Source organism: Amblyraja radiata, chromosome 36 (genome assembly GCF_010909765.2).
Source record: "Amblyraja radiata isolate CabotCenter1 chromosome 36, sAmbRad1.1.pri, whole genome shotgun sequence".
Classification (NCBI taxonomy): domain Eukaryota; kingdom Metazoa; phylum Chordata; class Chondrichthyes; order Rajiformes; family Rajidae; genus Amblyraja; species Amblyraja radiata.
Window position 1 is genome coordinate 16,024,959 of NC_045991.1, and position 16,365 is coordinate 16,041,323.

Below are 16,365 nucleotides of genomic sequence, written 5' to 3' on the forward strand. Positions count from 1 at the left end.
GATCCCAACTATTCTTTCGGGGTTTATTCTCCTTTTCCCGTCACAATTTCAGGTGTCCTAGATATTTAACCTCCTGTTCTACAAATTGTAGTTTATTTTTGGACACTCTCAATCCCTTTTCCCCTAAAACGTTTAAGAGGGTTATGGTTGCATCCCTTACTGGTTCTTCTTCTCCGCCTGAGAGTAACAAATCATCTACGTACTGCAATAATTGTGTCCCATAGGTCCTGGGATCATCATCTAATACTTGTTCTAATATTTGCCCAAACAGGTTCGGGGATTCAGTAAATCCCTGAGGGAGCACAGTCCATCGATACTGTTGCTTCCTCAGTGTGTCTGGGTTTTCCCACTCGAATGCAAAGAGGTCTCTACTTTCCTCAGCCAGGGGGCAGCTCCAAAAGGCGTCTTTCAGATCTATCACACTGAACCACCTATGGTTAGGGGGTATACGTCCCATTATGGTATAAGGATTTGGGACTACCGGGTGTCGAGCCCTAACTACCCTATTCAATTCTCTTAGGTCCTGGACCAGTCGGAACGTTCCGTCAGTCTTTCTTACAGGGAGTATTGGCGTGTTGTAGGGGGACATACAACTCTCCAATACTCCATCCTTCAGTAAGTTTTCTATAATTGGCTGCAGCCCTTTCCTTCCTTCCATTGAAATCGGATACTGTCTTACCTGTACTACTTCACTTCCTTCTCGCAAGGCTATCCTCAGAGGTAGTATTCTTAGCCCTCCCCTATTTCCCTCTCTTGCCCACACCTGTGAGACTATTCTTTCTTCATCTTCGGTCGTCAATTTATATAGTTGTACTATAATCTGTCCACCTACGGGAGCTGTGCCCATTCCTAATTGAACTTGTAAGTCCCTTCCCATCAGATATATTCCTGCCTGGGGCACCAGGATTAAGTCTTCCATGGCCTCTCGATTTTCATATCTTACCATTACTCCTTCTATCTCGGGAGCTGTCATTACCTTTCCCCCTACTCCAGAGATTTTGACTTGCTTTTCCCCTAATTCCATTCCCTCCGGTATCCTGGTTACACTTGATCTTTCCGCCCCTGAGTCCACCATAAATACCGTGTCTTCTCCTTGGGGACCTAATTTTACGTTTACCAAGGGTTCGCGTGTACGTCCTACACACCCCAAGGAGGGGAACCCCTGACCCCCCCTATTCCTCCATCAGTGTGTACGATTGTACTTCATGCCTTATCTTTGGACATTCTCTTTTAAAGTGCCCTTCTTTGTGACAATGATAACACCGGGATGGCCCGGTGCGCCATCCCCCTGATCCTTGTTCTTTATTTCCCGGGGGACCCCAACCTTGGTCCCTCCATTCACCCCTTCCTCTTTCTCTTCTTTGAAAGTTTGGGGTCCCTGGTTCTCTCCCCCCCCTCACGGGAGGAGCAGATGCCCTGACCACGGGGGTTCTTTGGATTGGGTTCCAACGCCACTTATTTCTCAATCCGACAACTCTTCGGATGTCTCAATAAGCCAGACGCACACCTCACCCCCCCCCCCCCTCACCCCATCCGTGCAACATCCGCCCCAATGGACTATCAGGCGGAATGTGCGGCACTTCACCAGTTTGAGCATTTTTCCCCGGGCCCTTACTTTGCCCGTTCCGGTTACCCATCCCTGTCAGACCTTTTCCCGTCCAACAGAACCCAATCGCCCGAGTAATACTTAATAGTCAATATTCTTACCCGAGTCCTGTGCACAGAAATTGCTCGATTGATTGATCCCTTTCACCGGATTCCCTCTTGTTTCCAGAGTCTCTTGTCCGAATATCACTCGCTCAAACCGCTGACGGCAAGCAAGGAGATCAGAGACTGCTGAAATCAGCAGGGTGCACCTTCCCTTCCTTTCATGCCTCCGTCAAGCGGCTGGAGTGGCGATCCCGGACGAGCCCCCAACTTGTGAGATATATTGTTTGTGCTCACAATCACTACTCAGAGACTAAATCGTGGAAACAAGAAATGCTTTATTTGCGAGTCTGCAGAATCGGGTGCCTCTCCAAGTTGAGACACACCGAGCAAAGGAAAAACGTCTATTTTTATACAATTCAGTATACAATCTTTATTGATCGGACGCCTCCCCTTCTGACCCCTTCCAATCAGGGTACCGAGGTTCACAATCTTCCAACCCTCTCCTCCGTGCGTCATCAATCATTCCCTCTCCTCCCACATCATACATCGCATGTACATTTAAATTAGGTTCTTTGTCATGAGGGGCGTAAAGTTAATATTCATTTAACTGATTAAGCATGCGCAGTATCTGTGCCCTAACCTAATTAATTGCCTTTGACCTAAAGAATAGCTTCTGTGTTGTCAGCTACATTCCTTACCTCATCTTGTTATTCTACAATGTTATCAACAGCTCTGAAGGTCTGACTGTTTGTTCGAATCACAAGGTTGGTGTTTCCAGTTACTCGGCCCATCACATGGTCGGTGACTCGAACCATTCGGCCCCTCACAATGGTGGTGGTTTAATCATCTTATCCCTCACAGTTACGAGTCCGGGACAGTTTCATTTCACGACGCGGACACCAAGTCCCATCTCCACACCTTCACTGGGAATAAATTCACGGAGAAACTTTATCCTTTCTTTGCGCCTTGGGATGGAAACAACTGGCTGAGAATCTGCTCCGGTTCCGCTCCGGGTGTGTAAAAAAAATGTAAATGTGGGAAGAGTGAAATAAACAGCAACTGAAATCAGAGCTGTATGTCTGTCGATCCGTTCATTTTAACGCGTTAACCGCGTCCGGCAACGGAACAGAAATTACTTTTCTTGATTCCGTTGGCATCTAACAAGTTTCAGAAGTGATAAATCTGGCTGTAAATTTTTTAAATCGTCCATGGTTCTCAAGTGGGGTTTTAAATAGAAAATGAAAACGCATCTGAAGAAAAATTTACAGCCAGATTTATCACTTCTGAGAATTTTTAGATACCAAAGGAATCAAGAAAAAACACAAATAATGCCTTACTGTTGATGAAATGCAGTGAGCAAACGCGATAATTCACAATATTTTCAATGTTTACCAAGCACTTTAGCTGCTGTAGTCCCTTCAGTTCTCGCTTCTCTATACCTTCATTTCGCTTCACATGTGGAATTCTAAAGTTGGGTACATGTCTCTCACACTTACCCCGACCCACAATTTTTTTCAGCGCAAAAATTCAACATTTTGGCGGTTTTTAACAGGTAGTAAAGTACGCGTTTCTAGCATTAATAACATGTACGGGAAGTGCCGGATGTCTTCCAGTTGGATTTAGCGGCTCCGTGCGTCGAGCCCTATGACCCAGTGACCTTTCGTGCAACCCCCTATCGGTTAATTGGCTTGGCGTATGTGTAAAATTGTCGCTATTGTGTGCAGGATAGTGTTCATATGGGGGTCGCTTGTCCGTGCGGACTCGGTGAGCCGAAGGTCATGTTTTCGCAAATGTAGCTAGAAATCAAACCAAACCCAAAGGTCAGAGCATTGGTACTTGCATAGATGGGGCAGCCAATTGCCTCTTAAACGCCACTATCGCATCTGCCTCCACCACCACCACCCCTGGCAGCGCGTTCCAGGCACCCACACCCCCTGTGCCCTGCACATCTCCTTTTAACTATGGTAAGTGCCTACCTGCAGTTCATCGCGTGTACTCCAGTTGGAGTAGCGTAGCTACAGTACGGGTCATGGGTCGTGACCCGACTGCCGTGAAACCTCCCTATATAAATAAATGTGACTTGACTTGACTTGATTGAACCTGTGGCCCCCTAAATCCCTATTTTTTTCTGTGCCCCCCTGAAATTTGCCATGGTATGGCCCCAGGTTGGGAATCACTGTCCTAGAGAATCTTTGGTTGGAAGTGGCCAGGACACCTTCACACTGAACACTTGCAGCCGAATAACATGCATTGCCCGGGACGGCAGCGAGCGCAGTGGACACACGCGGTAATGCGGTGGCAACTCGCTGTAATGCAGGGATTCAGCAACTACGTCAGTGAAAACATATTGAACCAGGGAGATAATAAAATGGCTGCGAAACGCCCGGCCGGGAGTTGGACTGAGGTAGTTTGTCCCATCTGCCTGGATTTCTTCACCGATCCGGTGGCGCTGGACTGCGGGCACAACTTCTGCCGCTCCTGTATCACACAGAGTTGGGACAGGGAGGGGAGAAACTCCTGCCCGGAATGCAGAGAGGATTCTGCAAACCGCACCCTCAGGGTGAATCGGGCCTTGGTTAGACTGTCTGAGAAAGCCCGAACACTGAGCCTGAATCTCAAAGCGAAGAAAAGCAAACTTCAGTGCGAGAAACATCAGGAAGAACTGAAGCTGTTTTGTAAAACTGACAAGAAACTGATCTGTTTGATTTGTGCAACTGCGCGGGAACACAAGTCTCACAGCTTAACGCTGATAGAAGAAGCAATTGAATTCTACAAGGTAAAACCAAATCACTTTTGATCACATCATTGTCTAATCTTTTCTTCCTTGTCTGACATTTTTATTCTCTGATCTGAAACCCAACCCCACGAACAGGTGAAATCTTCTTTCGAATCTCTCACAGAAATGGAATCAGAGATCCAGAAAATGGAGCAGGAACAGAAAAAGAGCATTTCTGGAGTTCAGGTGAGGCTTTGTGCTATCGATTTAATGTTCTTGTGTGGATTTGATGCAGTGATGTGTGCAATAATTTAGGAGAGAGGGATGGGAGGAGTGGGAGAGGGGTGAGGAGAGGGAGATGGAGAGGGGGAGGAGAGAGTGGTGGGGGAGGGGAGGAGAGAGGGGAGAGGGAGAGAGGTGTGGGGAAGGGGGGAGATGGGGTACCACCATGAGGTACCATCTCCAGTTTAAATTCCATTTGGAATATTTTGGAGGACCAAGAAACCAAGAATCAAGAACCTTTATAGAACTCAGTAGTTGAGAGCCAGAACTCTTGGTAGAGGTTGAGCAGCCAAGGACTTTACTCCCTGGACCACAGCAGTCTGTGGCAGGTGTATAATATCATGAAATGAAATGATATGTTGGATGGTCAATCTCGTACCCTTAGTATGGGAATCGAGAATGCGGAGCATTTTGGTTTTAGCTGAGAGGGAAAAGATTTAAAATGAATGTGAATGACAACTGTGGAAGTACTAGGGTACATGGAACGAGCTGCCAGATGAGGTAGCATACTCGGGTACCGTAACAACATTTAAAAGATATTCAAACAAATTTGTGGAGAGCACCGTTTTAGAACTGTCTTGGCCAAATGCGGACAAGTGGAACTAGTGCAGATGGGGCGTGTTGGTCGGTATCTATCACTTTTTCATCATTGAGCTGACGGCCCCATGGGAGGAGGCTGTGGATGAGGCTTATGAAAGGAAAAAGCTTTGATATTCAAACCTTGCAGCAGAGGAGAGAGGTTGGAGTGTAAGGGTGTGTCCAGTGGCGGTGGGGTGCAGGGGCTTTGTAGCCAGTTCCACCGCAAGGCTCCTGAGGGAAGTAGGAGTCAGAGGGCAGGCACAAAGGAGGGCAAGAAAAGAACTTGCCAATGCTGCCGAACGGAGCAGTCACTGGCTGTGGCTGAAGAAGATAGATGCTGTCTGGGCTGCCACATGACCATCCAGAGACCAGCAATAAGACACACACCCAGGTCTGATCACCCTGCGGTGGGCCTGCCTCGACTGAGAATGTCTTGTGATAAAAGGCCGAAACACCCAGTGACGTTGAGGTGCACAACTGAAGATGTGTCTGATTGTTACCAAATTCACTTGGTGGTCATACACATGAATGTCAATTGTAGTGAACATCTTAGGGATTGTAACACCCAGTCCTACTAATCAATCTTGCTGTGTGACTCTATGAAGTCTGTCATTCTAAGTGGTGCTGGTGTCTGCTACTTCTGATGACCTGGTTCTGTCCACTGAGGGTTAATGGACACATGAAATGGAATAGGCTGCAGGGAATTATACTGGGGAAATGGGAATTATTTGATTGTGCGTTACTTTCACATAATATTTCATAATTATCAAGACGAGTACTTAAATTGCCAAGGTAATGAAAGCTATGGATTAAATACATGTAAATGGTATTAGTGTAGATACGTACAGAGCCCAGCATGGACATGTTGGGCCGAATGGCATATTTCTGCACTCCAGAACTCGACATTGATTAGCTGATTGTCACATTCCATGTCATGAGGAAACACGGCAGAGTGACACATTATATATATTTTTTAAATTTAATTTTATTATTTATTTCGAACAGAATAAAAGAATAAAAAGCAAATGTGAAACAGCATACAAAAAACAAAACAAGAATATTTATAAAGTGTCATAAACAATATCTATAAATAAATGAAATCATATGTGTCCGAAAAGCAGCAGGAAGAAGCCAAAGCTTATTAATTCCCACCCCTTATTCAACTGCTTGTAATTATCTTATACAAATTTAGCTGCTATATGTACACCATATGTACACCATCCACTATATGTACACCAAATTAGATACATTTGAACACTAATCAAATATTTACAAAGCCATACAAAAAAGAGAAATAAAATAAAAAACCCGCATATACTATACAGTATCTTAGTCATATATACAACGGGGAATTACAGACCAGTTAGTCTAACATCGGTAGTGGGGAAACTGCTAGAGTCAGTTATTAAAGATGGGATAGCAGCACATTTGGAAAGTGGTGAAATCATTGGACAAAGTCAGCATGGATTTACAAAAGGTAAATCATGTCTGACGAATCTTATAGAATTTTTCGAGGATGTAACTAGTAGCGTGGATAGGGGAGAACCAGTGGATGTGGTGTATCTGGACTTCCAGAAGGCTTTTGACAAGGTCCCACACAAGAGATTAGTATACAAACTTAAAGCACACGGCATTGGGGGTTCAGTATTGATGTGGATAGAGAACTGGCTGGCAAACAGGAAGCAAAGAGTAGGAGTAAACGGGTCCTTTTCACAATGGCAGGCAGTGACTAGTGGGGTACCGCAAGGCTCAGTGCTGGGACCCCAGCTATTTACAATATATATTAATGATCTGGATGAGGGAATTGAAGGCAATATCTCCAAGTTTGCGGATGACACTAAGCTGGGGGGCAGTGTTAGCTGTGAGGAGGATGCTAGGAGACTGCAAGGTGACTTGGATAGGCTGGGTGAGTGGGCAAATGTTTGGCAGATGCAGTATAATGTGGATAAATGTGAGGTTATCCATTTTGGTGGCAAAAACAGGAAAGCAGACTATTATCTAAATGGTGGCCGACTAGGAAAAGGGGAGATGCAGCGAGACCTGGGTGTCATGGTACACCAGTCATTGAAAGTGGGCATGCAGGTGCAGCAGGCAGTGAAGAAAGCGAATGGTATGTTAGCTTTCATAGCAAAAGGATTTGAGTATAGGACCAGGGAGGTTCCACTGCAGTTGTACAGGGTCTTGGTGAGACCACACCTGGAGTATTGCGTACAGTTTTGGTCTCCAAATCTGAGGAAGGACATTATTGCCATAGAGGGAGTGCAGAGAAGGTTCACCAGACTGATTTCTGGGATGTCAGGACTGTCTTATGAAGAAAGACTGGATAGACTTGGTTTATACTCTCTAGAATTTAGGAGATTGAGAGGGGATCTTATAGAAACTTACAAAATTCTTAAGGGGTTGGACAGGCTAGATGCAGGAAGATTGCTCCCGATGTTGGGGAAGTCCAGGGCAAGGGGTCACAGCTTAAGGATAAGGGGGAAATCCTTTAAAACCGAGATGAGAAGAACTTTTTTCACACAGAGAGTGGCGAATCTCTGGAACTCACTGCCACAGAGGGTAGTCGAGGCCAGTTCATTGGCTATATTTAAGAGGGAGTTAGATGTGGCCCATGTGGCTCAGGGGATCAGAGGGTATGGAGAGAAGGCAGGTACGGGATACTGAGTTGGATGATCAGCCATGATCATATTGAATGGCGGTGCAGGCCCGAAGGGCCGAATGGCCTACTCCTGCACCTAATTTCTATGTTTCTATGTTTCTATCACTCTATAATCACCCTTCCCAATACAATCAGTATAACAAATATCCCACTCACCTATCCTCATTCCAATACCCCTTTAAACAAGTGTTTTTGTACATCTTTTTAAACTGATTGCTATGCACATACTTTTAAGAGTTGTTCTGTTTAAGAGTTTTTTTTAATTATGTTCCCCTCTCAAATTATACCCACCCTGTCTTTCCATAAACAGTTTTTGTATATTTCTTGGAAGTAAATTATTTCTTGCTTTGTACATGATTTGCGCAGATTTAAATTTAACCAGATCAGTGAACTTCAGTGTATGTTACTTTAAGAATAATAAATTGGTATGTTCAAGATATCCAACGTTATTGATAATTCTTATTGCTGTTTTTTGTAATGTGCATAACGGCTGTAGGTTGGTTTTGTAGGTGTTAACCCATATCTCCACACAGTAACTCAGATATGGCAATATGAGTGTATTATACAGAGTATGTAATAATTTGTGGTCCAGAATGTGTCTTGATTTTCCCAATTTTGCTATAGACTTTGCCAGTTTTGCTTTGACGTGGTTTATATTGATTTGCATCTTTCATCTGACAGGAAGAGTCACACAACCTTCAGTCACTGATCACATCCCAGTTTGCTGAACTGCACCAGATTCTCACTGAGAAAGAGCAGCGCTTACTCAGAGATGTCCGGGTAGAAGAGGAGAAGATTGTAAAAACAATGGAGAAAAATCTTCAAGAGATTCAAGAGAATTTAAATTCCATTCAGGAGGAACTCTCAAAATTACAGGGACAGATAGACCACAAGGACGGTGTGATATTTCTGAAGGTGAGGGGTTACACTACAGTTGGCAAAGTGAAAGTGCACAGTAACAAAATGGTGGGTTAGATTTCTGAAATAAATGCTGCATTTACCAGTATTTCAGTACTAGGTCAATGTTCCATCTGTCGAACTACTCACCACATCCGACAATAATGCCCCAAATTCCAGGAAACTTCATGTATTTATCCTACTTCAACTTAAATTTATCTGCAATATTGTCTTCAGGCCACCCTGTGAGTTCCACATTCTTTTTACTGTTATTCTTGTAGAATTTATTAAAGGCCATCATACATTTCAGGTTTTATTTTTCTTCTCCCCATAAGCAGTGACATTATTTCCAACCCCCACACATTTAAATCTGCCGCTGATCTTAAAATGTTCCATCACATTATCTCTGACATGTTACAATAAAAGACAAATGGTGCAGGAGTAGGCCCTTCGAGCCATTCAATATGATCATGTCTGATCATCCACAATCAGTACCCCATTCCTGCCTTCTCCACATATCCCCTGACTCCGCTATCATTAAGAGCTCTATCAAACTCTCTCTTGAAAGCATCCAGAGAATTGGCCTCCACTGCCTTCTGAGGTAGATCATTCCACAGATTCACAACTCGGGGTGAAATGTTTTTCCTCATCTCTAAATGGCCTATGCCTTATTCTTGAACTGTTGTCCCTGGTTCTGGATTCCCTGAACATCAGGAACATGTTTCCTGCCTCTAGCGTGTCAAATTCCTTAATAATCCTATATGTTTCAATAAGATCCCCTTTCATCCTAAATTCCAGACTATACAAGCCCAGCTGCTCCATTATATCAATATATGACAGTCCCGCCATCCCGGGAATTAACCTTGTGAACCTAAGCTGCACTCCCTCAATAGCAAGAATGCCCTTCCTCAAATTTGGAGACCAAAACTGCACACAATACTCCAGGTTTGGTCTCACTTCAGTCTAGTACAACTGCAGAAGGACCTCTTTGCTCCTGTACTCAATTCCTCTAGTTTTGAAGCCCAACATGCCATTAGCTTACTTCACTGCCTGCTGGACCTGTGTGCTTACTTTCAGTGACTGATGAACAAGGACCCCCAGATCTCTTTGTACTTCCCCTTTCCCCAATGACACCATTCAGACAATCTGCCTTCCTGTTCTTGTCACCAAGGTGGATAACCTCACATTTATCCATATTAAACTGCATCTGCCATGCATCTGCCCACTCACCCAACCTGTCCCAAGTCCCTCTGCATCCTCATGGTATCCTCCTCACAGTTCACACTGTCACCCAGCTTTGCGTCATCTGCAAATTTGTGCATGTTACTTTGAATCCCTTCATCTTAATCATTAATGTATATTGTAAATAGCTGCAGTCCCAACACCGAGCTTTGCGGTACGCCACTAGTCACTGTCTGCCATTCTGAAAGGGACCCGTTAATCCCTCCTCTTTGTTTCCTATCTGCCAACCAATTTTCTATCCATGTCAGTACCCTACCCCCAATATCATGTGCTGCAATTTTGCCCACTAATCTCCTATGTGGGATCTTATCAAATGCTTTATGAAAGTCCAGGTACACTACATCCACTGGCTTTCCCTTGTCCATTTTCCTAGTTACACCCTCATAAAATTCCAGATTAGTCCAGCATGAATTCCCCTTGGTAAATCCATTCTGAATCAGACCGACCCTGTTACTGCTATCCAAATGTGCCGCTATTTCATCTGTTATAATTGACTCCAGCAACTTCCCCACAACTGATGTCAGGCTAACTGGTCTATAATTCCGTGATTTCTCTCTCCCGTCTTTCTTAAAATGTCGGGTAACATTCGCGACCCTCCAATCCACAGAATTTGATCCTGAATGTGTAGAACATTGGGAAATGATTACCAATGCATCCATGATTTCTAGAGCCACTTCCTTAAGTACCCTGGGATGCAGACCATCAGGCCCTAGTGATTTATCAGCCTTCAGTCCCATCAGTCTACCCAACACCATTTCCTGCCCAATGTGAATTTCCTTCAGTTCCTCTGTCACCCTAGGTCCACTGGCCACTAGTACATCAGGGAGATTGTATGTGTCTTCCTTCAGGTAGAAGGTACAGGAGCCTGAAGACTGCAACAACCAGGTTCAGGAATAGCTACTTCCCCGCAGCCATCAGGCTATTAAACCTGGCTCGGACAAAACTCTGATTATTAATAACCACTTTCTGTTATTTGCACTTTATCAGTTTATTTATTCATGTGTGTATATATGTACATTATGGTGTATGGACACATTTATCTGTTTTGTAGTAAATGCCTACTGTGTTCTGTGTGCTTAAGCAAAGCAAGAATTAGGGACACATGACAATAAACTCACTTGAACTTGAACTTGAAGACAGATCCAAAGTACCTGTTCAACTCATCTGCCATTTCTTTGTTCCCTATAATAAATTCACCTGTTACAGTCTGCGTTCTTGGCTAGCTTACCTTTGTACCTTATCTTCCCCCCCCCCCCTCCCCCCCCTGTATTACCTTTTTAGTTATCTTTTGTTGCCCTTTAAAAGTTTCCCAATCCTCACTCAGGCTTCCCGCTCATCTTTGTTACGTTATACTTCTCTTTTATTTTTATACTGTCCTGGTCTTCCCTTGTCAGCCATGGTCGCCCCTTACTCCCCTTGGAATCTTTCTTCCTCTTTGGAATGAACTGATCCTGCACCTTCTGTATTATTCCCAGAAATACCTGCCATTGTTGTTCCACTGTCATCCCTGCTGGGGTATCTTGCCAGTCAACTTTGGCCAGCTCCTCCCTCATGGCTCCATGGTCCCCTTTGTTCAACTGTAATACTGACACTTCCGATATTCCCTTCTCATTCTCAAATTGTAGATTAAAACTTATCATATTATGGTCATTATCTCCTAATGGCTCCTTTACCTCGAGTTCCCTTATCAAATCCAGTTCATTACACAATACTAAATCCAGAATTGCCTTCTCCCTAGCAGGCTCCAGTACAAGATGCTTTAGGAATCCATGACGGAGGTACTACACAAACTCCCTTTCTTGGGGTCCAGCACCAACCTGATTTTCCCAATCTACCTGCATGTTGGGCAAGAGTGACCATAATATGGTTGAATTCTTCATTAGGATGGAGAGTGACATTGTTAATACAGAAACAAGGGTCCTGAACTTAAAGAAAGGTGACTTTGAGGGTATGATTCGGTAGGGGGCGCTGCACTGTCGGCAGCGTGTCCGTCTTTTTTCAACTTTTTTATTTTTTTCGTATGTTTAAAAGTGTGTTTTTAATGTTTCCTTGTGTGTTATGTGTGGGGGGTGGTGTGGGGGGGGGGGGGTTGAGGGGGAAACCGTTTCGGCCGCCTCTTCCATGGAGAGGCGACTTTTTCAGGTCGCCTCCCCCGTGGCCTAACAGCAAGGATCGGCGCGGACTTTCCCGGAGACGCGCCCGGGGCTTCAGCGGCGGGCGCAGCGTGGACTCTCGGTGCGGAGCGGGTGAGACCTCGCTGGAGGGGAGCGCTCCGTTACGCTGGCCCGCGGCAGCCGGCAGCCTGAAGCAGCACACAAAATTGCTGGGGAAACTCAGCGGGTGCAGCATCATCTATGGAGCGAAGGATATAGACTGGGCCTGAATAGCCTGAAGCAGCGGTCTGCAGAACTCCAGCAGGTGCGGCGTCTACAGCCCGGGATCCCTCGTGGAGGACCCGGGGGGAAGTGGTAGCTTCCACCGCCGGCCCGCGGCCGTCCTCTACCGCGGGTGCGGCATGGACTTATCATCTCCCCTGAAGGGGAGCTTCGACCGCCGGCCCTGCAGACTGCGGTGCTTCTGGCTGCGGCACGGCAGGTACTTTAAAACTTTGACCGCCGGCCTGCGGCCTACACCAGCCTGAAGCCGCGGTCTCTGGTTGGGAAGAGCCGATCCTGGACTCACCTTGACTTTGACTTTGTCCCTTACCATCTGGACGCCCGCAGCAACGGCTGTGGAGGGTGGTGGTCCCGACCACGGGGGGGGGGGGGGGGGAAATGGGGGAGGAATGGCCAAGCTCTGTGCCTTCCACCATAGTGATGAATGCTGTGGTGGATGTTTGTGTAAATTTTTTATTGTGGTTGTGTTCTTTATTACTGTACCGCTGCTGGCAACCCAAATACCACCGACCTTGGTTGTGTGTAAATTAAATTAAATTATATCTAATGAGCAGTCTTGACTTTATCAAAGAAGTCCGTTACTTCAAGGCTTTAACAGTACATACTGCGAAACACTGAGAGTACCAGGCGTGTACAATGATTCAAAGCATCTACAGATTGTATATATCCGGTGACAAAATGGTTACACGCGGATTGTTTATAATAATGAATCAGTGATCAATGTATCCGGTAATATTCCTGTATTGACCGCTGCCACCACAGCACAATCATATTTATTCTTCCACAGTGTTATCTTTATTCTTCGAATAACCCGGTGCCATTTCTGCATCCAACATTCAAAGTATTTATCCCTCGTCATCCAACGTTTTGAACGGTAACTTTGCGAGCGAGTCGATGTATTTTACTTCGGAGTGACGTGAGTGATTCCGTGAAGAGCCCGCTCAGCACGCATGCGCGTCATTACGTTCAGCAGTTCCGACAGCGGCGCAACGGGAGTCAGGCGCTCCCGCTACGGGGTGAAAGAACGGACCGTCAGGTAAGCTCTGAGGTCGGGTTTTTCTTTCACAGGGAGCCTTCTGCTCTCAGGCAGAGAAGAAAGGCTCTAGAACAAACCTGTCCCCCGCTCGACTCCACGGAGGAGCGTTCCATCTGGGGGGGGGGGGGGGGATTTAATGGTCAACAAACTACCAACTACTCGACAAGTAACAGAGTAATTGGGAAAATGGTAGCAACAGTTTCCGGCTACATAATTCGGACCTTTGCACCAAAAACGACATACAGGTCATTATGATCGTGTCATGAAGTTACCCACTGAAGCAATATCAGAACTACAGTGGTGGGCAAAAAATGTTTGGCATAGTTTACAGCCCTATCATCATCACTAACCCTATGTTAGTTATCCAAACAGATGCCAGTGCTCAAGGCTGGGGAGCAACTAACTCTATATCTAGCACAGATAATAGATGGACTAACCGGGAGCCATCATTACCACTTACACTGGGCATTAATTATCTAGAGATGGGTGACTTTTATGGTTTAAAGCATATGCATAAATATGCATCACTTGCATGTACGGTTACAAATAGATAAAAATTACGGTGGTAGCCTACATTAACCATATGGACGGATTAAAATCGGTATCATGCGACAAGTTGGTCAACACAATTTGGCAATGGTGTGTCGAAAGACATATTAGGCTATCAGCAACTTACCTGCCAGGTAAGCTAAATACAGTGGCAGACACCAGGTCACGTAAATGTAATGACAACATCGAATGGATGTTAAAACCCCCCCAAAAAATAAACAAATAAATAAAAAAATTCGCAAAGGTTATCAAGCAATATGTCACGCCAGATATCGATTTATTTGCATCAAGGTTAAATCACCAGGTACCTATGTATGTCGCTTGGGAACCAGACCCTGAGGCAGCAGCGGTAGAAGCGTTCGAGCTGGATTGGGGAAATTCTTCTATGCATTTCCTCCCTTCTGCCTCATCAGTCGGGGACTACGCACAATACAAATGGACTCTGCTTCAGTTATTTTGATAGTACCCGACCCGATTGGTTCCCAATACTCAATGACATGGTTCTTGAAACTCCGATGGTATTCCCCAGTGACCCAGAGTTATTAACACCCAGTGTCGGGCACGAGCCACCCGCGCCATGAAAAAATCAAATTCCTGGGTTGCAGATTCTGCACAAACCACTTCTGGGACTGGGATTATCAGAACAAACCGTCGACACCATGTCAGCATCGAAATGGGAGAAGTACTGTTTGGATACAGGGACCTCCTACTCAACCGCTACAGTTACCAACGTACTGGAATTCCTGGCGAACCTTCACCACGATGAAGGACTCAGCTACAGAGCCATCAACACAGCTAGAAGTGCCCTGCCTGTCTATTTAAAACCAGCTCCAGGACTCCTATAAAAACCTGGATGCAACATAATTTCCTCAAACTCAACAGCGATAAGACAGAATTCCTCCTCATAGGCTCCAAAGCCACACTCAGCAAAATCAATAACCCCACTCTCACCATCGACGGCACCACTGTCTCCCCATCTCCCCAGGCCCGCAACCTTGGCGTGATCTTTGATTCCACCCTCTCCCTTGAGCCTCACATCCGCCATGTCATTAAAACCTCCTTCTTTCATCTCCGCAACATCGCCAAACTCAGACCCTCTCTCACACCGCCTGCTGCTGAAAGACTCATCCATGCCTTCATCTCCTCCCGACTGGACTATTGCAACTCACTTCTCCTTGGCATCAGCTCCACCTACATCAACCGACTCCAACTGGTCCAGAACGCAGCCGCCCGACTCATCACCCACACCAAATCCTGGCATCACATCACTCCAGTCCTCAAAAAACTTCACTGGCTTCCCATCTCCCACTGGATCACCTACAAAATCCTGGTCCTCGCCTACAAAGCCCTCCACCATCTGGCCCCCACATATCTCACTGACCTCCTCTCCCCCTTCCAACCCTCACGGCCCCTCAGATCCACATCAGCCGGTCTCCTCTCCATCCACAAGTCCAACCTCCGCAGTTTTGGGGACAGAGCCTTCTCCAGGGCAGCTCCCAGGTTCTGGAACTCCCTCCCCCAACTGATCCGCAATTCCGTGTCCCTCCCCATCTTCCAGTCCCGCCTCAAGACCCATCTCTTCACCTCTGCCTATCCTTAGCCCCACGTCCTCGTCCCTTTTCATCTGTGCATTAATTGCCTCATGCTGTGTTTTGTATTGAATTCTGTCTTTACTTTGTGTACTAGTCATGTCTCTACTATTTATTTCCTTCCCCTTACATGTTTTTCCTATACATGCTCAATTTTTGTAAGGTGTCCTTGAGACTCTTGAAAGGCGCCCATAAATAAAATGTATTATTATTATTATAACAGGCCATGGGGTCCCACCCGCTGGTGGTCAAATTAATGAAGGTTATTTACAACTCTAACCCCCTAGACCAAGGTACACCCATACATGGGATGTCAGTGTGGTCCTGACATACCTCAGGGGATGGCCACCAGCCAGATCCCTCAACCTGGAACAATCTATGCTCAAAACACTCATGTTGATGGCACTTGTATCTGCACAGAAAGTCCAGTCACTGCACCTATTGCGAATGGACAGCATGCTCACAGTTCCAGACCAGATCTCTGTCGTTATCCAGGGACTGATCAAACAGAGCAGCCCAGGAACACCTAATCCAGTCGTGGAATTCCGGGCTTACCCGCCAGAACCACGGTTATGTGCCATGACCCACCTACTATCCTACATAGACACAACCAAAATATTCGAGGGAGATGAAAAGCCTTGTGGGTCAGTCATAAAAACCTTATGGTCGGGTGACGAGCCAAACCATTGCGAGATGGCTCAAGCAGGTGCTAAAAACTGCTGGGATAAACACTAACATGTACAAATGTTATTCCACCAGGGCAGCATCCA

At 45.8% G+C, this 16,365-nt stretch overlaps 1 protein-coding gene across 1 annotated transcript; it reads left to right on the forward strand.

Moving 5' to 3' along the window:
• Positions 1 to 4,522: 4,522 nt before the first annotated feature.
• On the forward strand, positions 4,523 to 8,892 carry LOC116966250 (E3 ubiquitin-protein ligase TRIM69-like). Its single transcript, XM_033012390.1, has 2 exons — positions 4,523 to 4,612; positions 8,568 to 8,892. The coding sequence occupies exons 1-2, from the start codon at positions 4,553 to 4,555 to the stop codon at positions 8,859 to 8,861; spliced, it is 354 nt and encodes a 117-aa protein (XP_032868281.1). The 5' UTR covers positions 4,523 to 4,552; the 3' UTR covers positions 8,862 to 8,892.
• Positions 8,893 to 16,365: the final 7,473 nt, after the last annotated feature.

Bases quoted from the DNA above. Each gene is read 5' to 3' on its own strand.
- LOC116966250 (XM_033012390.1), top strand. From the start codon at position 4,553: ATGGAATCAGAGATCCAGAAAATGGAGCAGGAACAGAAAAAGAGCATT. The intron at 4,613-8,567 runs GTGAGGCTTTGT...TTCATCTGACAG, and splicing joins AGAGCATTTCTGGAGTTCAG to GAAGAGTCACACAACCTTCA.